Raw genomic sequence first — 24,955 nt, 5'->3', positions numbered from 1 at the left:
TCCTCGGGAAAGAAATAGGCCTGGACTACACTTGACCTCTTTTTTTTTTTAAATATTTATTTATTTATTATGTATACAATATTCTGTCTGTGTGTATGCCTGCAGGCCAGAAAGGGCACCATGGTTGCGAGCCACCATGTGGTTGCTGGGAATTGAACTCAGGACCTTAGGAAGAGCAGGCAATGCTCTTAACCGCTGAGCCATCTTTCCAGCCCCCCCCCCCTTTTTTTTGAGACAGGGTTTCTCTGTGCAGCTCTGGAACTCACTAGTAAACTAGGCTGGTCTTGAACTCAGATCTGGCTCCCTCTGCCTCCTAATACTGGGATTAAAGACTTGGGCCACCACACCCAGTCACACCTGATCATTTTTAAAACGACAGAGGAGACAAGATGAACGAAACAGGAAGTACAAGTGGACTAAGGGGGAGGGATGGAGGGATGAGACAGATGGGTACCACTAGCGGTGATTTAGGCGAGGTAATGCCTAGAGGACAGGACAATCCCTTTATTAGTGTTGCTGGTTAGTTCCCTCTTATCAGTGAAGGAGAGAACACCTGGGGGTGCATAGACTTTAGGTGATAAATCCAGAGCTCTGGTAGGTCAGATAAAGCTCCTATCCCTAGAGGGACTGTCTTGCTGTGTGACCTTGGGCAAGTCAGGGCACCCTCCACCCTCCAAGGTGACTCTTTCCCTGGCTGCACCTTTGTCTGGAGGAGACTTCCCCCTTATGTTTCTAGAAAACTGGATGAACAGGAAGACATCATAGGCAAACCGACTTTCCTCCCAACATCCTTTTCCCTTCTCACTCTCTTCTGATTGCACTGGGGTCTAATATATATGCATCTGTTCTCTCCTTTCAGGAAATGATCGAAATGGCCTAGATTTCAACCGACAGGTAAGAACTTGGGTCAGAAAACATTCATCCTATAAATTCTGGGCGTGTCAGACAAATAAAGCATTTGTTGGTGATTATTCTCAGTCATCCCTTCTAGAGAGCTCTGGTCAGGGGGGCTGCTTTCAGATGAGTGTCTATAGTTGGGATAACTACCTGCTGGGCTTCAGCCCTTGACTGAGCCTCAGTGGATCTATGGCGTGAACTGTCTGAGGATGGAGAGGAAGTTGCAGAGCCCCAAGGAACAAAGTGGCTCTTCCATAAGAAATGCTTGACCCAACCCAAGATGATAGAGGCCAAGGCAGGGAAAGAAGCGTTCAGACAGAAGCCCTTGGGGACTGGGGAAGCAGCCTGGGGGAGGGGCACAGTGCTTGCCTAACGTGCTGGAGGCCTTTTGTTCCAACCCCAGTATCAGGGAAACTGGGCCTGGAGGCCAAAAGATGATCAGAAATTCAAGGTCATCCTTTGCTCCTAGCAAGTTCAACTGTCGGAAGCACTAGTTTAGGGCTTCTAAAGCAGGTGAAGTTAGACTTAATTCGGAAGGGCGTTGCACAGAGCTATGTGGAGTTGAACGATAGCAGAGAAATCAATGAGAATGGTATAGGGAAAGTTGAAATGACATGTCAGGTGACAAGCTGGTAGGAAGCCTGGGAGGGGGGGAAGTAAGGTAGGGTGTGTTAAGGATTAGAAGTCTGGACTGTTGGCAATAAAGGGAAGCTGGGGGCTGGGGCTAAGAGTATAAACAAGGCCAGGAAGCTTGGGTGTTTGGTGTTTGTTCCTGTTTCTGCCGGTCTCTAGCTGGTTAACTTTAAGTGTACACACTTTGTGTGTGTGTGTGTGTGTGTGTGTGTGTGTGTGTGTGTGTGTGTGTGTGTGTGTGTGTGGTCTTAGATGATTACCAGGCTCCTTTCCTAGACTTTGATACTCCAGTCCAGGCTTGGGTGGAAATCTGGGAAGGAACCAGGTCAAATGTGCATTACAGGAATTGCATATATTCCTGTGTTTTCTTATCTGAAGATGGAATCCAAAGTTACTATAAACATTTCCTAAAAAGGCTGTTCACTCTAGAAGCATTCTTCATGGTTAAAAAGAGGATAATCTAGAGTCCTAAACCAAAACCTCTCAGGCAGGCGAATGATCCACCTTTGTTCATCGGAAAGGCTGAGAACTTTGCCAACAAATGAAAACCAACCACTCTCCCTCTGCCCCAGAGATCAGGGGTCATAGACCCCATCAAAGAGAGATCTGGGTTATCTATAAGGAAGGACTCCCAGCTTAAGCAGGATATTAAATTTTGGAGTAACTAGAGGTGAAGACTACAGAATTAGCTTCTTGCTCCATAGTGCTAAATGGGCGACAAGTTCCTCCTATCTGAGAGAAGATTCCAGCCAGGCAGACATGGGAGCCCCCACCTGGTACACTCTTGCTGTGGGAGGCAGAATTATTACTATGAGTTTGAGCCCAGCTTGGGTGCAGAGTTAGACCCTCAATTGTCCCCAACAGAGTTGTAATCTGGGGAGGGGGTTGGAGGGAGAGACATGCTGCCTAGGCTTTGCACCCTTCCCTGGGACTCTGCTCATATTCACAGCCTCTCAAGGCTCCTCTTCTCTGCTCCTGTCCCTCCAAGGCCATCAGATCTCAATATCCACACTCTCTGAGCACCCTCCTGCCTCTGCTTGGCAGTCATGTCTATTTCCCCTGTGCTTCCCGAGGGAAGGCAGCCCACAGTCACTGACCACCAGTGCTGCAGGCCCTTTATCTCATATCATTCCTCCTGCATCCAGGAGATAATTATGTGTTGCCAGCCTTACTCTACAGGTGAGGAAATTGCCTTCCAGGCAGCCCCACCTTTTTCTGCAAGGACCTGAGAGATTAAGCAATTTGACAAAGGTCATGCAGTTGGTCAACTGGCTGGGCCAGGATTTGAACCCACGCCTCTAGAGCTTATTTTTCCTTGGTTCCTTTGCTGAATCCTCCTCTGCATCTCTCCATCTAGATACAGCAGCATCCTTGGGGAGAGGCCTGGGAGCAGAGACTGCGGATGACCTCATTGTGATTAAATGGGAGGCAGAGGGAGTAGGGAGAGGACACGAGGAAAGCGTGGCTGTGCTCAGACACAAACAAGGTGTTGTCAGACTCCCTCAGAGTAAAGGAGTCTGTTGCCCTTGGTGCAGCCCCTGTGCAAAGCCCCAGGCTAGTTGGTGCAACTCGGGAGTTGCAATCTGGAACTGGATGAACTGTAGTTCTGAAGTTGCATGATTCAGGGGTGTTGACTCATCCACTGTGTGTGAAGTATGACCACGCCGAGCCAGTGATCTTTAGGAGATGGTTGGGTACAGGCGAAGGACCCAGGAGTAGAAGTGCTTCTTTGTAATGAGATTTTGTTTGTGCTTTCACAAATAAAGCTTGTCTGAAGATCAGAGTGCAGAGCTAAGCCGCAAGAGGCCAGGCAGTGGTGGCACACACCTTTAATCCCAAGACTTGGGAGAAAAACAGAGGCAGACAATCTCTGTTAGTTCAAGGCCACCCTGGCTTACTCGAAACTGATCCAGTCTAAAAGACAAATAGAGCTCACACAAAGGTGATCCCAGCACTCGGGATCACATGCCTTTAATCCCAATACTAGGGAAGTAGAGACCAGAGTGAGATATGGTTGGGTGGGGAGAGGAATATAAAGTGTGGGGGCAGGGGAGACAGGAGCTCAGTGCAGTCAGAGGCAGCAGTCTGAGAAGCAGTCAGTCTGAGAATACAGTCTGAGGACAGGATCGCCCCTTTGGTCTGAGCATTGGTGGAGGTTAAAAACCCAAGTAACAGCTGGGTGGTGGTGGCGCAAGCTTTTAATCCCAGCACTCGGGAGGCAGAGGCAGGAGGATCTCTGTGAGTTTAAGGTCAGCCTGGTCTACAGAGTGAGTTCTGGGACAGCTCCAAAACTATAGGGAAACCAACAAAAAGATCCAAACAAACAAACAAAAAAAAAAAAAACAAAGACTCTGAGTTTTTATTATTAAAAACAAGTAGAATGTGCGCCACACCTCTTTGTCCTAGGGTAGATACAATGGGATTGAGAGGTAGCAGGCAGAGGTCAGATACCTGGATAGAGGCAAGTAGGGGCCTCCAGTGTTGCCTGCCTTTGTTAGTTGCTGGCTTCTCCCTTTTGGGCCTGAGTTTCCCCATGAACAAAATGAAGAGGCTTGGATATGATGTCTCCAAGATTCCTATAATGTATGTGCTAAGGAATCACTAATGAATTGGACCTGGTCTTCTACTTTTTGTTTGCTTGCTTGTTTGTTTGAGACAGGGTCTCAGGTGACTCAGGCTGTCAAGCTCACTACATAACTGGTGATGACCTTGAATCTTTGACTCCTGCCTCTGACTTCCGAGTATGCTACCTCAGCTGTCATTATTATTTATATTCTTATAAAAAAAAATGGGGCGGAGAGTTAACCTGACCTGTAGAATTCAAGGAAAAGTAGATCTCTGAAAGCCTTTCTAGACTGTTCGATCTTGGGCTATATGATGAAAAGAATCCTTTGTATGCTGGAGCAATGGCAGAAAGACCCAGCAGGTCATATTGCTACCCTTTGCGGATTCCCCGATATCAGTTGTTCTTATATGTGAGACAGGGGGTGCCCCTTGTAAGAAGAGAAATTACAGTCTGAGCAGAGAATTCTGTAAGGAATGAGGGTGCTGAGCTCTGCAGTATTGCCTGAGAATCTCTCTGAAATGAGGGTCCTGGAAGTGTGTGGCTCAGGAACAGTGGGACTGTTAACTGGCAGAAAGTGTCGAGAGTGTCCCAGGCATAGAAGACTGTGAGTATGAAGACTTCACGCAGAGAAAGGGCTCAATCTAGGGAAACTGGAGAGGCAGGGAACAAGCTGGCAGAACATGAACCTGGAGCTGTGGGTTGGGCCAAATCAGGAAGACCTCTGTGTGCTAGCCATGAAGTTCAGAACTTCTGCAGGGAGTAGGGACTCACGAGGCTATAACTAATACCAGTCAAGGGCAGAGCACACGGGTGAGGAAGAGAAGGAGGACAGATGGAGGACAGATGCTGGATAGGTTAAATGGGATGGTGTAGTAATGGACAGAGCTGGGTAAGTTTACAACCAGGAGACAGCAAAGATGCCAAGTGTGTCATCAGAACCACCTCACCTGAACTCAAATCCTGGCTCTGTGCTCCATGATTGTGAGACCTTGGGCATGTTCCTCTATCTCAGAGTGGCTCAGTCTCGTCTAGAAGATGGTGAGAATAATGTTATCTGTTGCATGGGGTGGTTGTGGAGTTCAAAGGTGACATGAGTGTGTGCCCCCTACACAAGATCCTGAATACATAGACTGTAGCATTTTTTTTCTGTGACTAGCACATCACTGGTTGGGAAGAGTCTCAGATTTGAGAAAACCCTCTTTGAGATATGATCAGGGGTGTTAGGGCAACAAGGTAGATGTGGACCAAAAAAGAGGAGGCTGAGTAGTAAGATGTGACCTTAAGGCCCCTTAGCGTTGGTAGGAATGCCATCCAAAGACAAGAGGGCAGAGCCAGGGCCAGTTCATTCAGCGGTGGGTGGAGGAGGGTGGATGGGATATGGAGGTACAGGTACTCATAGTTAGTGAGAAGTTTGGATCTGGAGCCCAAGCTGGACATGGGTCAGGACTTAGGCTGCCCTGATTCAGGCTCCGTGAAGAGATGAAGAGATGCACTCAAGGAAGGAAGAAGGAGCTCTCAGAGATGGGCTAGAGACAGGGTGTTTGTAAATGAGTCTAAGAAGGGACGGTGACGCCGAGTAGAGGAGAGCCATGCTGAGGCAGGGGAGGTTTTGTGATGATGGGAACAGTATGCAGAGATACTGGTGCGCCCCACGTCTAACAATGGGAGAGTAGACTGAGTAGGGGGGCAGCAGTGGTGGTGGCCTGTGTAGTCCTTGGTGAAAGCCAATACCAAGCAACCATGGTTGGGAGTTGAATGAGTTAGGGAAGTGATGAAATTTGTACTGCAGAACCCCCTTTCAAGGAAGGGGACTGTGAAGGTGTCAAAGCATTGGCTTAGAAAGAAGATTGTAGAGAGAAGGCTTTGGGCGCTGAGGAGGCAAGAAGTGGGAAGATGCAACCTATACGGGGGATATGGTGGTGGCACCCAGGGGAACCCAGTGGAGGCCTCAGATGATGAGCAGGGCTCTTCTGAGAGGGATGGAGGCTGCCTTGAATGGTTTGGAGGCTTTCTGTTCTGTTTTGCTTGAGACAAAGTCTCATGTAGCCTAGGCTAGCCTTATACTCACTATGTAGCCAAGGTTGGCCTTGAATCCTTCTGCCTTTATCTTAGAAGCTCCAGGATTACAAGGGTGAGCCACCACACTCAGCACCCTAATTCTGTGAGCCACCAGGAAAGTCTGAAGCAAGTTGGAAAGTTTATCTCGTCCTCCAAGCTGGGCATCAGTGACCTGAGGTTTCCTGTCAGTCTGAGCGCGGCAGTATTTGGGGCCCACTGACACTATAAATGTCTCCCCTATGTTCTGTTGACCTCATTGTTATATTGTACAGAGCAATTGCCCTGCTGTGCCCCTACACAGCACTGAGTTTGTCTCTGGCTGTTAAGACACAGACTGACTTGTAGTATTTAACTAATTGGCTCCAGGGGCACCTTCTCTAAAATCAGCAAGATTCAGCATGAGGAAAGGTCTCTGCAGACTCAGTGCGCTGGAGAATCTTCTTTGGGGAGGCCCACAAAGGAGACAAACTGGCAACACCAGGCTCCACAGCTGGCATGAAAGGGTTTGTGGGTAGCAGAAGAAGCTCCTCGCAGGGGGCACCCAGGAGCTTAAAGAGAAAAGGAAGGAACTGCATGGGTTTGGCTTAGTCCTGCAGACCTGCGCTTGACTGGGTGTTGTGGAGTGGGAAGGCGGGAAGCATGGTCCCTGTACACAAGCCCTCCCGGTGCAATGTGGGGAAATGGACTGTGTCTAGCAGGAGGGGAGCCTGTGTATAGTTACATCCGTGGGGTGAATCCCTAAGTTAAGAGTCCCATGAGCAGACACAACTTTGCTGGAAGGAAACAGAGGCTCCTGTGAGCGGCCCAGGAGGCTGAGAATGAAGGCTGACAGGTTCTCTGATTTCCTGAGGATTCTGAAGTATTCCAGAACTGTCCTTCTGTGTGGAAGCTGACTCTGCCAAGATGGGTTCTGGATAAAAGAGAGAGGTGGCTAGGCCTGTAATTCAGCTACTCAAGAGGCTAAGGTAGAAGGTGTGGTAGCACATGTGAGCCTCCCTGGGCTACAGAGGGAGTTCAACACTAGCCTGGACAGCTTAGTGCGATCCTGTCTCAAAACATAAAATCAAAAGAGGGCTAGGACCGCAGCTAGTGGTAGAGTGCTTACTCACTATGCCCAAGGTCCCAAGTTCAATTCCCAGCACCAGGAATAAAAGGGAGAAGAGGAGCCACTAAGCCACAATCTGTCGCCTCTGTGAAGCAGAATTGGATTGCAGGATACCATTACATATCTCCCCCCCACCCCGGCCCCCACTACAGCTTCAAGTCAGCAAAGCATTGGAAAATAGAGAACCTGGCAGCACTACACTGGAAGTAGTGTTTTGATGGATGGCCACGGCAAACTTCCTAAGACCCCAGAGTTACAGAATTATGCACACAGAGTCTGGCAGAAGAAAAACTAGACACTGGAGCCGAGCGGATACCCACGCACACTTTTTTCTAAGTCACATCCTCTTCAGACCCAGCATTACAGAACTCTGAAAAGCCCCCTTACAATCTTAAAATGAAATTGTTATAAATTTAAAAAATTTCAGGCCGGGCGGTGGTGGCGCACGCCTTTAATCCCAGCACTCGGGAGGCAGAGGCAGGCGGATCTCTGTGAGTTCGAGGCCAGCCTGGTCTACAAGTACTAGGTCCAGGACAGGCTCTAAAAAAAAGCTGCAGAGAAACCCTGTCTTGAAAAACCAAAAAAAAAAAAAAAAAAAAAAAAGAAAGAAAGAAAGAAAAAAGAAAAAATTTCGGGGCATGATGGCTCACCTCTGTAATCTCAGCACTTGGGAGGCATAGGCAGGTAGATCTCTGTGAGTTTGAGGTCAGCCTGGTTTACATAGTACCTCCAGAGCAACCGGCAGCATAGTGAGACCCTATATTTAAAAAATTAATAAAATTTGCCTGGTGGTGGTAGCACTTGGGAGGCAGAGACAAAAGGATCTCTGTGAGTTCAAGGCCAACCTGGTCTATAGAGTGAGTTCCAGATCAGCCAGGGCTACACAGGGAGACCCTGCCTAGATAAACAAACAAACGGAAATTAATAAAATTCTCTAATTTGAATAAAATGGAGAAATCTAGGAAGTTTACAATTAAAATCCTTGGACACGCCCCTCAAAGGATTAGTGAGATGACTCTATGCTTACACCTCTCTGGATGTGATAGACACATATGCAGACAGGGTTTGAATCCATCCATTGGCACTTCAAACAAAATAAAACAAAAATGTCCTCGTCAACATGGAACTGGGCATCATGTGCATACATGTAATCCAAGTTCTCAGGAGGCTGGATGGGGGTTCACCCCAGTGTGAGGTGAGCCCTCAGGAGGCTGGATCGGGGATCACCCCCAGTGTGAGGCTAGTTTGGATAGTGAATTTAAAGTCAATTTATGTTACAGAATATGACTGTTCTCAGTTCAAAAAAATTTTTTTAATTAAAAAGAAATTTGGGCCTGAGTTTATAGTTTAGTGGCAAAGCATCTGCTTGGCTTCTGTGAAGCCCTGTTGGATATATACCACCAACAAAAAGAAAACAATCTGTGCGCTGGTGGTGCGCGTCTTTAATCCCAGCACTTGGAAGACAGAGAGGCAGGTGAATCTCTGAGTTCAAGGCTAGCCTGGTCTACAGAGCTAGTTCCAGGACATCCAGGGCTACACAGAGAAACTCTGTCTTGAAAAACCAGAGAGAGAGGGAGAAAGAGAGAGAGAGAGAGAGAGAGAGAGAGAGAGAGAGAGAGAGAGAGAGAGAGAGAGAGAGAAAGAAAGAGAGGGGGGAGAGACAGAGAAAGAGACAGAAAGCAGCATATATCAGCATATATATAACCAGGGAAAATGCATATTGAGTGGGCAAAAGGACCAGGAAGATAGTTCCAGTCAGTTAACTGCCAACTGATTAAGCACCAGGACCTGAGTTTGGATTCTCCGGAATCCATGTAGAAAATCTGGGCGTGGTTGCCCTTATATGTAATATAACACATAGGGCAGAGCTTTCTGCCCCACTAGTCAAGCCAATGCCGAATGACAGGTTCAGTGAGAGATCTTGCCTCAAAAGATAAGGTAGAGAGGAAGCTGTCTGATGAGTTCCCATGCACACACACGTGAATACATGCACACCACATACAAACACACGCATAAAGTCTATAAAAGAGCTGGGCATGGCGATGCACACCTGTAATCCGAGCACTTAGGAGAGAATAGCCAGGAGAATCACAAGTTAGGGTCATTCTCAGGTACAAATGGAGTTTGAAGCCAGTCTTGCCTTCATAAGACTCTGCCAAAGAGAGAGGAAGGAAGAAAGAAATGGAAGGAAGGGCAAAAGATAGTTTGTGTTTGCATGCAAGATGGAATTGGAGTGTAAATTTTGTGATTAAAGACCAACCATTTGCCAACTCAAATGTCCCATGGGGCATTTGAAGATACTGCAAAAACTGTTTGTAACACGAACAAATGTTTCTTGTTTGGCTCTGTGTCCTGCGGCACTACACAACTATAAGGCAGACTCTGCCCAGTGAATTTGAGTGGAGCCGCCTGTCATTAGGACAGCCAGCAAAACAACCCCATGGACTTCAGTAAATGAGCTGTCCCGCCTGCCAAGAGGATGCCACTTCTGCTGCGCCAAGAGCCAGAGCCAGATGAACCTCTGGCTGTTGTCCTTATACATAGAGATACAGGAAGTGAGACATGGGGGCTCCCCCTGGTCATGGAAACAGGCTCCCCAGAAATAAAACACAGCCTCTGTGTCCTAGAACTCAGTTTGCTATCTAGCCTAAAAATGCCAGGGTGATAACACTGGAGGACCTAGAGAGTTGCTTCTGCTGCTTCTCTCTTTCTCTCTCTCTGTCTCTGTCTCTCTCTCTCTCTCTCTCTCTGTCTCTCTCTCTCTGTGTCTCTGTCTCTGTCTCTCTCTCTCTCTCTCTCTCTCTCTCTTTTGTTTTTTCGAGGCAGAGTTTCTCTCTGTAGCCCTCGCTATCCTGAAACTCACTCTGTAGACCAGGCTGGCCCAACTCAGAGAGCTGGCTGCCTCTGCCTCCCAAGTATTGGAATTAAAAGCATGTGCCACCATGCTGGGTACTTCTTGCCACGCATTATCCTGCTGTCTGCAAAGCTTAGTCCACTTGGTACTGAGGCTGCTGCCAAGGCCACAAACAGGGAGTAGCTGACACTGACCCTCAGGCCATAGTGACAAGCAAGGCTTGCAAAAGGGCACATTTTAAAAGAAAATCTTAACTACATTATTTTTTTAATTTAAGAATTTTGAGAATTTTATACACGAGTACACTGTATTTGCATCATTTTTAAAGACCTTTATTTATTGGAGAGATTCAGTGACTAATATGAGCAGTTTATATCCCCAAGTACATTCTTTTTTTTTTAATTGATTTTATTGAGCTCTACATTTTTCTCTGCTCCCCTCCTTGCCTCTCCCCTCCCCTTCAACCCTCCCCCATCGTTCCCACGCTCTCAGTTTACTCAGGAGATCTTGTCTTTTTCTACTTCCCATGTACATTAGATCCATGTATGTCTCTCTTAGGGTCCTCATTGTTGTCTAGGTTCTCTGGGATTGTGATTTGTAGGCTGGTTTTCTTTACTTTATGTTTAAAAACCACTTATGAGTGAGTACATATAATAATTGTCTTTCTGGGTCTGGGTTACCTCACTCAAAATGATGTTTTCTAGCTCCATCCATTTGCCAGAAAATTTCAAGATGTCATTTTTTTCTACTGTGTAGTACCCCATTGTGTAAATGTACAACATTTTCCTTATCTATTCTTCAGTCGTGGAGCATTTAGGTTGTTTCCAAGTTCTGGCTATGACAAACAATGCTGCTATGAACAGAGTTGAGCAGAAATCTTCACCTCTCTAAAAGTGTACGAGTTTTATCGGTGCTTTCCCATTCTAGCTTGGGGAGGTACTGGACCTCAGCTCCCAGAATTTGGGAGGTGAAGGCAGGATAGCCAGAAGTTCAAGGTCACCCACTGCAAGAAAGCAAATTGATGGTTAGCCTCGGCTATATGAGATCCCATCTCAGATCCTCTGTCAAGAAAAAAAAAAGAGTCATTGAATGGAGAGTGTGTAAGCCAGGGCCACCTCCGCAAAGAATAAGCTGGCTTGACTGGGTGACTAGGGAGGGGTGGAGCAGAGTTTTCAGGCAGAAGATAATCGACAAGATTAAGTGACTCTACCGATTTCCCCACCACAGCCATCGTGTGTATGATAATGTGTCATTCATTGGCATTTGACCGTGTTCCAGACACTGCATAAGAAGTGTTTTTACAAACATTGTTTCTTTTAATATGTGTAGCAACCCTGTTAGGTAGTTGGCGGCGTCCCCAGTCTATAGGTGAGTAAACCAACGCATTGAGGGGTTAAGGGATTTCCAATGCCACGCTATACACAATATCCAGGTTGAAAGCTGGGCCGATGAGTCTCCCCGTCCACAGTTCTGTCGCCCTGATGCTCTGCTTGTCTTGCATAGAATGGTTTGATAAAGAGGTACAGCCAGCCAGGTTGCCCTGGTTACTGACTCCTCTTTGTAACTTAGTTTTCTCATCCAAACTTGAGATCAGTAACTGTGTCAACATCCCACGATGTCTTAAGAATGAATGCAGATCTATACAGTACTCGAGAGTGTTGGCATACAGTAGCCTGCCGATAGTCATCAGCCCTTAATACTTGCCGATAAAAGGAAACCAGTATCTCTTCTTCTTGGCTGGACTTAGACCAGGTAGGTCAGGCTATAGATGCTTCTAGAAAGGCCATTACCCACCCTCCCCCAAGGCTCTGTCATCTTCTGGTCTAAGCTTCCCCAAGCTTGGACAGGGAAGCAACAATAAACGCGTGTGCTTTTGCAGAGGTGGAGATTTGATGCTTTGGGCTAAGGCTGGTTAACAGCTGTTTCTTATTTACAGCCTGGGCAGCACCCTCAGTACTGAGTAAACCAAGCCTTTTAGAGAGGAGGGTAGGGTAGTGAGTGGCAGGCAGGAACAGGAGGCCTCAGCTGAGTTCTCCATTTTCTCCAGACTGTTGTCACAGAAACCACCAGAGAGGCTTTGTGCAGTAAGGAGATTAGGTCTGGGTGTTCAGGCCCCAGTAGGTTCTACGGTTACTTGTGGGTCCCAATCTGGAAACCTCTCTTTACTCAGGTTGTTGGAGCCTGTCCTGGAACTAGCTCTTGTAGACCAGGCCTGGCCTCAAACTCACAGAGATCCGCCTGCCTCTACCTCCTGAGTTCTGGGATTAAAGATGTGTGCCACCACTGCCTAGCATCCCTTATTCTCTAAGCATCAAAGATACGGGCTCTCCTGGAAGATGTCAGTGAGTGGCCTTTCATGTGCACAGATGCTCGTGAGGCTAAATGTGGGCTCGCAATCTCCCTTCCTGTACAGTCTTTTTGGAACAGAGGTCTTAAAAGAGGAGCCGGTTTTGGTTCCAAACAGTAACAGAAGTCAACGCCATTTATTGAAGCTTTAGGTTTTAATAGAAGTCAATGACTGTATACGGTATAAGCAGTAGCTCATTAAAACCTCACACTGGGCTAGGATTATTATACCTAGCATGAACAAAGCTCTAGGCCCCAATCACCACAAAAACAAGCAAAACAAACCTATAACAACCCAGAGAGGTTGATTCTTTTCATACTGATTTCCATTTTACGGTGGGGAAGAGGTCAAGCGACTCGCTAAGAGCCTGGGCTCCAGCCTAGGAGGCTGGGTACCCCGGCATTTTCCATAGGTTCTACTTTATTTGAGATTGCTTAATCCTTACGACAGTCAGTGAGGTAAGCGTTGCTATTCCTATTATAGAGCTGGGAAACTACAGCTCAGAGAGGTTCCGTAACTTCCCGGAGAGGGCCTTGTGGGCCAGGTAGGCCTGTCCGACTTCTCCTCACACCAGGCTGGTTTGAGAAAGAGAAGCAGGGGTGAGCAAAGAGAAAGGAGGCTCCCGCCAGTGACGGCCTGACGGAGAATTACCCAGAGCCCCTCTCTGGATGACCTGTACTTTTCCACACCGAGAGAACCTTCTCACTCCTACCATCTCCTGCAGCCCTCTCCTGCCTGGGGCTTGCCAGTGGGGAAAGCAGAGATCATATCTTCGCCTCATGGAGGGTTGCCAGGTGAAGGGTGGGGTGCAGAAGCGTTCCCACCCAGAGAGGGTTCCCCCGGCCTTGGGAGTTACCACCTCCCTGGGCTGTTCGTGAGAAGGGTACTGGGAGGAGAGCCTGTTTTCGTGTTGTGCCCGCAGGCCAGGGGCGGGGCCTGGCTTTCTCTCTGCCCTAAGGCAGAGGGCTTCCTGGGAGACTGCCCTAGTATCTCTTTGAGAATATTTCTCGAGGAATTATAGCTTCAAATGAAAATATTCCTATTTCCACCAGTCCGGGCCCCTCTGCTGGGCTCCAGTGTGTTTGTTCTGTTTATGCTAAGACCAGGTCACCTCACACTGTGTGTTTCTTGCTTGATTATTTACAAAAGGCTGCTTTAAACCAATAGGTTTGCCCTCTGGAAAGCCTGTGCAAAAGCCAGGCGTGTAAACCTAGCACTGGTGGCTGGGGAAAGAAGATCGCTGAGAGGCCAGCCTAAGCCGTGGTGTAACAGCATTCCTTAAACAAAAATAAGAGGCCAGGTGCATTGTCAAACACCTTTGATACCAGTACTGAGGAGACAGAGCAGGCCTGTCTCTGAGTTCAAGGCCAGAGTTAAGGAGTGAGAGAGAGGTGGTGCCTTAAAAACCGTGGAGCTGTAGCTCAGTAAACAGGGCAGGGTGTGGTGGTGCGTGCTAGTGATCCCACCACTTGAGATCAGAAGTTCAAGCCTAGCCTCAGCTATAGAGAAAGTTGGAAACCAGCCGGCTATAGACAACCTGTCTCAAACAAATAAAAACCCTGGGATGGTGGGGGAGGGGAATGTGTGTGAATGAGACTTTCAGACTTTTGCTATAGATAAGGAAATTGAGCCATAGAATTCTAAAATGACTTGCAATAGAGTGACATAGTGGGACGTAATCCCCTTCATTTAGTGCTGTGGTCCCAGGTTGTTCTACCACTTGCCCTTTGCCCTCGTCTTCATCACCCCCACAGCCCTCTAGGCTTCTGTTGCTTGTACCTGAATTGTGTGTGGAGAATTAACCTCTTTTATCCCATGGCACAGCCCTCCCCAAGCCTCTCTGACTCCTATTCCCTGAGGATCCCAGTCAGATCTTGTTTTGCTTGTCTTTATAGACCCCTCTCCTGCCCTGGCATCTTCTGTGTGCTCCCTAGATTTGGTTACGTGGACCCCCATGGGAAGCTCCAGTCCAGCCCTGCAGAGGATAGTGTGGTAGCCATAGGTCCTGGATGCACCCTGATCAGCTCTCTGCTCAGGAGCTGTGCAACCAGGGCACTGGTGAACTCCGAGTCTCAGTTTCCCCTCTGTAAAATGGAAGGGAATAATAACATTAAACATAATGAAATGAACTCCAGTAGAAAGTGTCTGCACAAAATAAATGCTCTTCTTTGTGGGTATATTCTTAGTTTCAAATGCTGAAGCAAGATTTGTTTCAATTGCACGCTTTTGCACCAGCCTACCTCTAATGAGCCCCTGCTTCTCAGGATTGCCCTTGGGCAGGCTCTGGAGCCCAGCTGACAGTTCTGCTTAGACCTCCCCATCTGCTGGCCCTCTCCCGAGTCTCCTTACCTATGTCCATGAGCACAACCCTGTTAATAAACAATGAGGAAAGAGAGATGGCTGTCTTGAAACATACAGGTATGCTTCACTGCACCTAAATGAGTGATTTTTGAAATATTTACATAAATCACTTTAGTAAGTAGTATCTTATTTTTTCATCACCTAGAGAGCCTGTATTAAAGAAATACTAGCCAGGTGGTCTAAGCCTATAGTCCTAGCAGTTGGGAGTTCAAGGACATTCTCTGCTTTGTAGCAACTTTAAGGTCAACCTGGGCTACATGAGACCCTGTCTTTAAAAAAAATGGGGCTGGCAAAATGGCTCATTGAGTAAAAGCTGCCAACACTGGCAATGTGAACTTCAACCCTGGGACACACATGGTAGAAAGATAATCCTCTGACCTCTGTATTTGAACTGTGGTACATGAACACTCACACACATACACACATTCATACATGCTCACTCCTGAACACACACACATACATGCACATGTACAAAGTAAATACATGTAATATATTTGTTTAAGTGCTAGGTTGAATCTTTTTTAGAAAACAATGCTTTTTTGGGGGGAGGGGGAACAGTTGAACCCAAACATCAATAGGGCTTCTTGAATGTGAGTTACATATTAATCTCACTTTTCCTTACTGTGTATTTGTGTGTGTGTGTGTGTGTGTGTGTGTGTGTGTGTGCAATGAATGCACAGATACAATCATCCATGTGTGTATACGGAAGCCAAAGGAGTACATCCCATGCTCTACTCTCCACCATATTTTTTGGGATGCACAGGTTCTCAGTGAACCTGGAGCTAGGCTAGTTGATGGCAATCCTGTCTCTAATGCTCCCTATCGCTGCCTCAGCGCTGGGATTACAGGTGTATGTGATCAGGTCTGGCCTTTACCGTGTGCACAGGGATTTAAAATCAGGGTCCTCGTGCTTGAGTAGTAAGCACTCACCCACTGACTCCTTTCCCCAGCTCCTGGTATTGTCTTTGAAACTATCTCAAGTAGCTCAGGCTGACTTCAACTTTGCTTTGTAACTGGCTTTGAACTCCTGATCTTCTGAACTCTGGGATTTATGGCTATGTGCCACCATGCCCAACTCCTAATAAGTTTGGAGGTTTGGGCCCATAATCCTACCTTACTCAGTAGGAAAGGGCACTTGCCATCATGCCTTACAGCCTCAGTTCCTCATCATGGGAAGAGAGAACCGACTCTGCGAGTTGTCCTCTGGCCTCCAGACGTGCGCCATGGCGTGTGAGTTACACATTAACCTCACTCTTTCCCTTCCTGTGTGTTTAAGTGTGTGTGCATATGTATGTGGTAAATGCAGACACACCACAGCATGCTTCCTACACAGGTGGGCAGTAGAAGGAACATGCCGATCTCTTACTCCCCTCCATCCTGGGTGCTGTGAATGGCTGCCCTCCCCTTGGGTAGCTCGCTTATCTGCTGTCAAAGTCTTTTCTCCTTTGGGTCCACGAAACTTGCTCCTTTTCCAAGGAAGGTGAGCTTATTGGGTTTATGCAAACAAACACTCTAGTCAGCTCTGGGAAATATTTCCCAACTTCACATCTTGCTGCTAGGCCCTGGAGCTGTTTGTGGAGGCACCCAAGCGCTTGGCCAAGTGGGTATTGAGTGCTGGGGCCTGTCTCTAGGGACCCAGGGTGTGAACAGGACTCTGCCAACTCTTTGTGAGCTTGGTCATTCAGCTACTATCCCAAGTCAAAACAGCCCTCTATAAAGACCCCTTAGGAAGCCATTTGACTTTTTTGTCTCCTGCCGTCCTGGCCATTTTAATGGAAACAACATGATGGGGATGGGGGTCATCCTTGACATCTGTACCACGGTGGTGGTTTGGCTTTTTATCAACTATGGACATAGGTTGGGGTTGAAACTCTAGGGTACAGAGTCACCCAGCTTCTTAGGCCTAAAGTGCCAGCAAGGCTGATGCCCCTGTCCTCAGCAGAGATTCACAGATCTACCTGTCTCAGCATGAGGACTTTCTTCTTCTCACCTTCCGTCCTGTGCCTTGTCCTGTTGGATATTCCCAGTCTAAGATCCCATGACTCAGTTTATGCTCTCTTCAGTGAAAGTCAAATAGAAAACAAAGTGAGCTTTTGTAAAACCGGGCATATTCCATTCTTATAAGTCAAGATTTTGCTTGCACTGGAGCTGAAATATTTATGTTATATAATGAATCGGTAGTAAAAGTGGGTCGTACTACTTTGACATCTTCCTGTGTGCACATGTGTGTGTCTGTGTGTGCACGCACACACATGTATCTATGTGCTCACGTGGGTCAATAGTCAGGGATCAACTTTGGATCTCATTCCTTTTGCATTGTCCACTTTAAGTTTTAGAGATCGGGTCTCTCTTTGGCTTGAAGTTCACCAAAGCTTGACTGGCTGGCCTTTGATCCCTGGGGCTCTGCCTGCTTCTATCTCCCCAGCACTGGGATTGCAAGCAGGTGCCAAGCTTTTTTACACAGGTTCTGAGGCTTAAATCCAGGTCTCCATGCTTGCCTGGTAAACACTTTACAGACAGAGCCATCTTTCCATCTAATTAACATTCTTATTTGGCAAAGTAACCCTACTGAAATTCATCAAGAGAAAAAAAATTATTGCCAGTCATGAACCTTAAAAACCCGGGCGTGGGAGACTCTGATATGCGGAACCCACATCACATCTGTGCGAGATGGCCTGTGTCAATTAGAAGAGCACACACAGCTCTTCTACATGTTCTCAGCTCACTGCGGAAAAGGTAGCCAACCTCAGGGCTGCGGGGTGAGGTGTCAGGCCCGAGTGGGTCCCGTTCACAGCACAGTTTGTCGGTTTTTGCGAGGAGTCAACCCCCACCACCTTCCCAGGCAAACACCCTGACTTTGGTAACCCATTCCATATATCCTGTTTCCTGCTGCTTTCCCTATGCGGGGGTTTCTCAACCTTCCTAACGCTGGGACCCTTTAATAAGGTTTCTCATGTTGTGGTGGCCCCAACCATAAAATTATTCTCATAACTATAATTTTGCTACTGTTATGAATTGTAATGTGAATATCTGATATGTGACCACAAGGAGGTCGCGACCCACAGATTGAGAACCACTGTGCCTATAGTTCCTGTACTTTTTCCCATAGAGGGAAAAAGACTTTCCCCTGTTGAGTCCTGAGCCGAATCTGGGCAGTTATTCCTATGATCAGTGCACCGTGCGTACGTCTAGAAGACTTTTCCCCTTAAAATAGTGGAAAGGAAAATGTGTCCTTTTTGTGGCATTTAAAAACACTTAATGTGTATAAATGTTATGGTATGTGTTCTTTTGCAACTTGCTTTTAAATTAAAAAAAATTTGACTAATAGATTGTTTCTTAGCAGTACACAGTTGAGTTTTGACTTTTGTTAACGACTATATTCTAATTGTTTTAATATAATTTTACATTTCTCTTCCCCTTCTATAAACTGCTGTCTCAATAGGTACAGTTAATTTCTACAATCTAAGTAGAGGCTTTCCGCATTTGCTTCTGTATGGCGACTAGTTACCTGTCCCATCCTGAGTAGGTTCAAGCTTTTAAAATTTTTTTCTTTCTTCCTCCTGTCATCCCTGCCCACCCCCCCCCCCACCCCCACAGGGTTTCCCCATGTAGCTTTGGCTGTTCTGGAACTTGCTCTGTAGACCAGACAGGCCTCAAAATCACAGAGATTTTCCTGCCTCTGCCTCCTGGGTGCTGGGATTAAAGGGCGTGCACCACTGCCTGGCTTAAAATTTTCTTTATCTTGATGTCTTTGTGGGAAACACTATTGGGTTCTGCTCTGGGTAGAGTTTTGGTACGCCCATGCTTCATCGTCATCCACAAAACTGAAGGCATTCCTTGGGTGGCACTGAATCCCATCTTGGTTTTAGTGTTGAGATAGGATCTCCCTGTGTAGCCTGGCTAGCCCGGAACTCACTGTGTATGGAGACCAGGGTGGCCTCAAACTTAGAGTGGCGCTCCTGCCTCTGCTTTCCAAGGGCTGTGATTACAAGCCACACCCAGTTTAGTGACCCAGTTTGGTTAACCAATCTTGACCACTCTGTCTTGACCCCCAGAGTCATGTAATTCGGCATCTGTTTGGTCCCTCAGCTTGCCCCCCACCCCCTACACGTAGTAACTGTGGTTTGGCGTGACTTTTTTAGCCATGTGATCGCATGAACCTGAATTCAAATCCCAGCCCTGCCACTTTGTAGGCCTTGGAGAAATCACTTAGCTTCTGAGGCCCTGTTTCCTGTATTTGAGAATTACTGAAAATATTACTATGGTGGAACCCTTGCCTAATATGCATGAAGCTTTGGATTCAATTCCTAGGGCATTGTTAAAAAAAAAAAAAGGAGGGCTGGAGAGATGGCTCAGCGGTTAAGAGCACTGACTGTTCTTCCAGAGGTCCTGAGTTCAATTCCCAGCAACCACATGGTGGCTCACAACCATCTGTAATGAGATCTGGTGCCCTCCTCTGGCCTGCAGGGATATATGCAGGCAGATGCTGTATACATACATAATTAATAAATAAATCTAAAAAAAAGGGACTTAGACAGGCATCCCACACCTACGTGGTAAGTCGCTAAGTGATGAGGCCTCATAAGTAAGATGGGTCTCCCGCGTAGTCATTGTGCAAAACCACTATCTTTATGTATATAGTTTTGGTAGCAACAACAAGGTTAGCTCTCCCTGAAATAGGTTTTATAGACACATGGCCCTAACCCTGGAGGGAAATGCCCAAATTATCTCCTTTCATAGGTAAGAACACTAAGGTGCAAGTTGGGTGTCTTTTGGGTGTGGCGGTTTACACCTGTAATCTTAGCACTCTGGAGGCAGAGACAGAGGATAATCATAGGTTCAAGGCTAGGAAGTGAAGAAGTTGAATATTCAGAATGTTTCAAAATCCAAGACCTTTCTGAGTGTCAGAAGGACACCTGTAAGTGGAGGGTTCCGCACTTGACCTTGTAGGATTGGTTACAGACACAGTGCAGGTGAACCAAGAATATCCTATCGGATTGTCTTCAGTCTGTGTGTATAAGGCACATACGAAACAAATGGGTGTTATGATAAGACTTGGGGTCCCATTTCTGAGAACATTCCATTATTTGATGCAAATATTAAAAATCTGAACAAGTTCTAAATCTAGTCCGAAGCATTTCAGAATAAAGGATTCTCACCTGACCTGGATGCCCCAAAGAGAGTTTCTTGGCTCATGTTCTCGGCCTTTTGATAACGAGTTGGGTAGCTGCTCCCAACCTTGGAGAATTCTCACTTAAAATGTCAATGGTGGGCTGAAGTAATAGCTCCGTCAAGAAAGCATTTGCTTTACCAAAGCTTGAGGACTTGGATTTGATTCCCAGAATACATGGGGGAAAAAAAAAAAGGTTGGGTGTGTATCGTGCAAATAAAATCCTCGTGCAGGGGAGGTGGAGACAGGAGGATCCCTGGGGTTTACCCACCTGGCAAGCTCCAGGCCAGAGAGAGACGCAGGACTCAAGGGGCAGCCAAAGCAAGTGTGCACTGCCTTGTTTCTTCATAGGCTGCAGTGTCACTCCGAGGTGACAATAGGAACCGCAAGCCAGGCCCTTCCTCAGATGCTCAGACTTAGACGTGGCTTTATACCCAGTGAGCGAGCATAGATGTGGTGTCATCTGGCTGTAATCTCAGAACTGGTGAGACAGAAGGAGGGAGGTCTTGAGTTGCAGACTAATCCTGGCTGCTTAGTGAGACCCTGTCTCGAAACTGTTCTAACTAGTCTGGTTTTAAATGAATGTTCCGGTTTTCCCGGCCCTTAGCAAATAATGTGAGCTGGAATAGGGGGCTTCTAGAAGCAAACATACAAACAGTAGCAGAGAAAAACATAGTCAAGAGGAAAGAGGCAAAAGTCCTGGAAAAACAGAGATCCACCCTGCAGAAAAAAAAAAAAAAAAAAAAAAAGAAGTGTCTGGCTACATGGGGTGTATTGGCCAATGCAGGTCGAAGCCCTTGGAATCCCTGAGGGGATGATTGCTTTCCAAATAAGCTGGAATTATGGTTCTGAGTCATTGGCTAAATTAGCGTTCAGGTGCTCTTCAAGGGAATGTGGAAATGTATATAATTTCTCTTAGCAAGATCTCTATTCAAACAGAAACCAATAAATAGCTCTCCAGACTGAACAAGGTTTTGGAGCTTCAAGGGATAGATTTCAATAATTTTGAAAAGTCCACTTATTTAAGAAGATTTCCCCTGAAAAACCTAGGTGTCTGCAAGGCAGTTGATTTCTAAATCAGATGATACAGATTCTGATCACAGCCCTCCTGCTAGCCAGCCTCATATTGTGGACAAATCCCTTGTCTTCATAAATGTTACGTGTGTGCGTGTGTGTGTGTGTGCGTGTGTGTGTGTGTGTGTGTGTGTGTGTGTGTGTGTTCTCTCCTCATGAGTGTTCGCTTCAGTAGTGTGGGAATCACAATCCCTGCCAGCCTTTGCAGTCTCCTGGGACTATTCTGAAAGGCAGCAGACAAGATAAGATTTGAGAGTGTGTTGTAAACTGGGGGGCATGGTGGAAATGTACAGGCAGGTCTGCAGGTCACGTCCCCGGCACTGACTGCTGGGAGACGGACTCCGGATGTAGTGCAAAGTGACTGGTTTCCAGTTGTTTTAAACGTGTTTGTGAGTGTGTATGTGTCATGTACACACACTGTGTGTATATACAGTGAGTGCTAGGTCTGAACCTAGAGCTCTTGTGCATGATAGGAAGCTTTCTACCAGCTGAGCTACGCCCCGAGCCCCTGGAAGTACATGTTATCTCATTAAAGCTCGCTGCTTTCTGTCCTGTCTCTTCCATGTATGCCTGCTGCTTGGCCTTTTACACACCCTGGTGGGTTCCAGCCTAGACTTGTGCAAGAGGGCGCTGGGTACCAGCTGCCCGTTTGTTCTCTAACACCTGTGCTCTCCTCAGCACCACCTGCCTCCTCTCTTTCTTCCCTATAAGCATGAGCTACTTCAGAGTCCATTCTGCCCTCTTCACACACCCACCAGTCTGTCTTCTCCGTGGTCCCTACTGCTTCTAGCCCACACGGCATCAGAATGGGACTGCAAGAGGTTCCCATTGTCCCCTCTGACTTTGGACCAGCTTCTTCCGCTCCTCTCAAAGCCCCTCTTGCCTTCTGGGCTTATTAACCCCTTTCATACTTCAGGGCTATGAAAAAGGAATTTCTGAAAGTCATCCCTGCCTCGTCCCCCCCCCCATCCATTCGCTCCTTCCACTACCCCTTTCATTTCTTCGCCCTCCTGCTTCATTCATTCCTTCTTTTTCTCTTCCTCCCTTCTTCCTTTCCCTCCATTCCTTCCTTTCTTCCTCTCTTCGTATTTTATTGGAAGGAGAGGGGTATGATAATATCTCACTATGTAACTGAGCCTGGCCTCAAGCTCTCCCTGCTCTGGCCTCTGTCTCAAGTGCTGGGATTAGAGGTGTGCACCACCACACCCAGCTTCCTTCCTTCCTTTCCTTTTGTCTGTCTTTCTCCTCGACGTTGTCAATTGCAGCCCTTTCTGTGCTTGCCATCCCTAGTTTTGATTGTGGGTGTTGACTTTCTCAAAGATCCCTGCACCGCTGTGTTCCTGTTAGTGTCCACTAGATGCCTCACACATGCACTGCACTAAACTGCACCAGGAAGGGACCCTGACGGTGCATAAGGCTCTGAGCTGCACTTCCGGCTGGCTCATGGAAGACCACCCTACTCTGCACTGCTGCTGACGCAGACCTGGTGACATCTCACTTCATTTTGTTGGCACTGGTATACATAAGAGACAAATCTGTGTATTGTGGTATGAGCCTGTTAACCCAGCAATTGGGAAAATATAGCGGGATGATAGCCATGAATCCTGCCATGAGGCCTGCAGGCTGATCTCAAAACAAACAAACAAACAAAAAAAAGCAGAAAAAAAAATGAAAAACAAGAACCTCAGTTTTACTACAAGGCTATTCTAAAAGATGAAGATTACCAGGGAAACCCACTTTGTCTAGTGCTCTGATTTTTAGGGACAAGCTTTGAAATCACCACAAAATACCAAAGAAAATCCCATTCAGATATATTTGTTAGTTTGTTTGCTTGTTTTGGTCTTTTGAGACATGGTTCCTCTGTAGCTCTTGCTATCCTGGAACTTTCTCTATAGACCAGGCTGGCCTTTGAGCCCAATGCTTGCCTCTGCCTCCTGAGTGCTGTGATTAAAGTGTGTACACCTGGCCCTATTCAGACATTTTGAAATTTTACTTATGTTTGAAACAGACTTTTTTTTTCAACCCAGTTTACCTTCAAACTCATGATCCTCCTCCTTAATCCTTAGTCTCCTCTCTGATCGATTATGGACATACTGTATCATACTGTACCACCTAACCTGGCTGAAACTTCGTTTTCAATAACCTAGCCACATAAAGCTATGGAGGTTCTAGGCTACGCTTGAGACTTTGCGGGGGTGGGGGAGTGGAGGCAGGGGGTATTGGAGCCGCTCAAGGCCTGGTAACGAAGACAGAAAGGATGAGCATGGAGGCCAAGGGTCCAAGCAGTCAATATGACTGTGCCCTTCCGAGCTGGGTGGCATGAGACGTGTTGTTTATGCTCTCCAAGCTTTCGTTACCAAAGTTATAAAAATATGCAATGAAGTCGGCCAGTGGTGGCGTGCGCCTTTAATTGGGAGGCAGAAGCAGGTGGATCTCTCTGAGTTCAAGACCAGCCTGGTCTACGGAGCTAGTTTTAGCTAGGACTGTTACACAGAGAAACCCTGTCTTGAAAAACCAAAACAACAACAACAGCAAGAAAGATGGTTTAGTGGGTAAAGGTACTTGCTGTCAAAACTGATGACCTGAACTCAGTCCCCAAATCCCACACAGTGGAAAGAGAAAACCAACCTCTGTAAGCTGTTTTCTGACCTCTAAGTGTACTCCATGATACTCCATGACACTGACTAGTACATTTGCATGCCTGCACACACACACACACACATACACACACTATATAAATAAATGCAATAAGTCATTTCCCTCATTAAATATTTGACAAGACACCTTCTCTTACTGATTTCTTGTAAGAATATCTTTGTTTAATTTTGAAAATGTTATTAATCTTTAAGGACTCGAAAACTAGTTTCTGTCCTTCTTTCTTCGTCAGAGATAGCCTGTGGAGCGCTTTATATGCATACATTGGTGCTGTCCACATGCATGTATCCAGAGAGGCAGGATACCTACCCCCTATCAGTTTCATTTGAAGCCCACTCGCATCTTGCCCCACCACTGCTAGCAACATTTGCAGCAAGATGCAGAGGTGGCCAATCTGAACCCTCTCTCTTTCTTACCTCTGCCCACAGCACAGGAGGGAAAAACAAATACTAAGCCCCAGATGTTGTATATAGAGTCAAGGATGTGGGATGTTGGTCCCCTTCACCTCCACCAAACCTCACCCTGAGTTGTAGTCCAGAGTTGAGTGGGTTCTAATATATATATATATTGTGGGGGGAAATAAGACAGATTCCTCTGTGTAGCTTTGGAGCCTGGCCTGAAACTTGCTCTGTACACCAGGCTGGCCTCGAACTCACAGAGATCCTCCTGCCTCTGCCTCCTGGGTGCTGGGATTAAGGGAGTGCGCCACCACCACCCTCCTAAGTGGGCTCATTTCTTGACTGATGCTAACCCGCATTAGAGCAGCAGGGTTAGGGCTCCTTTCAGTTATTACTGGAGCCAAGGGAAGCAGCAGTGTGAGAGACAGAATGGAGAGCAGAGCCACAGAGCAGTGCAGAGGGTGAGATGAATAGTGTGTGGGGAAGTCAGGAGCCCTGACTCGGGTGCTGCCTTGGGTGCAATGCTACCGGCGCTTCTCTTAGCAGGTTGCTTCCCCTGTCTGGGCTTCAGGAGTCATGCCCCATGGTATATGCATGTCCCCCCCCCCTCCCGCTCTGAAGAAGGAAGAGAAGTCATACTTTCCAAATGCCTGCTGTGTAGCTGGCACACTGCACCTGAAGCCTTAAAGAGCCTCAGTGACTCCATCACACACAGTGAGTCAGGATTACGGAGAAGAGTTTCAGAGTCAGACAGGCTTGGGCTGAAATTGCAACTCCATTATCTGCCAGCAGTGTGACTTTAAACAAGTTTCTTAAGAACGCCAAGCCTCAGTCTTC

At 47.0% G+C, this 24,955-nt stretch overlaps 1 protein-coding gene across 1 annotated transcript in view; it reads left to right on the top strand.

Moving 5' to 3' along the window:
* Pou2f3 (POU class 2 homeobox 3) overlaps nucleotides 1–24,955 on the top strand; it is an 81,700-nt gene that overhangs the window by 28,771 nt on the left and 27,974 nt on the right. The window contains exon 3 of the mRNA XM_038323898.1: nucleotides 860–894. Coding sequence (XP_038179826.1) covers nucleotides 860–894 — 35 coding nt within the window. The remainder of the gene's footprint in view (nucleotides 1–859; nucleotides 895–24,955) is intronic.

Source organism: Arvicola amphibius, chromosome 3, assembly GCF_903992535.2.
Source record: "Arvicola amphibius chromosome 3, mArvAmp1.2, whole genome shotgun sequence".
Lineage (NCBI taxonomy): Eukaryota > Metazoa > Chordata > Mammalia > Rodentia > Cricetidae > Arvicola > Arvicola amphibius.
Note: the sequence above shows the minus strand (reverse complement) of the source record. Positions and strands in the feature narration are given on the sequence as shown.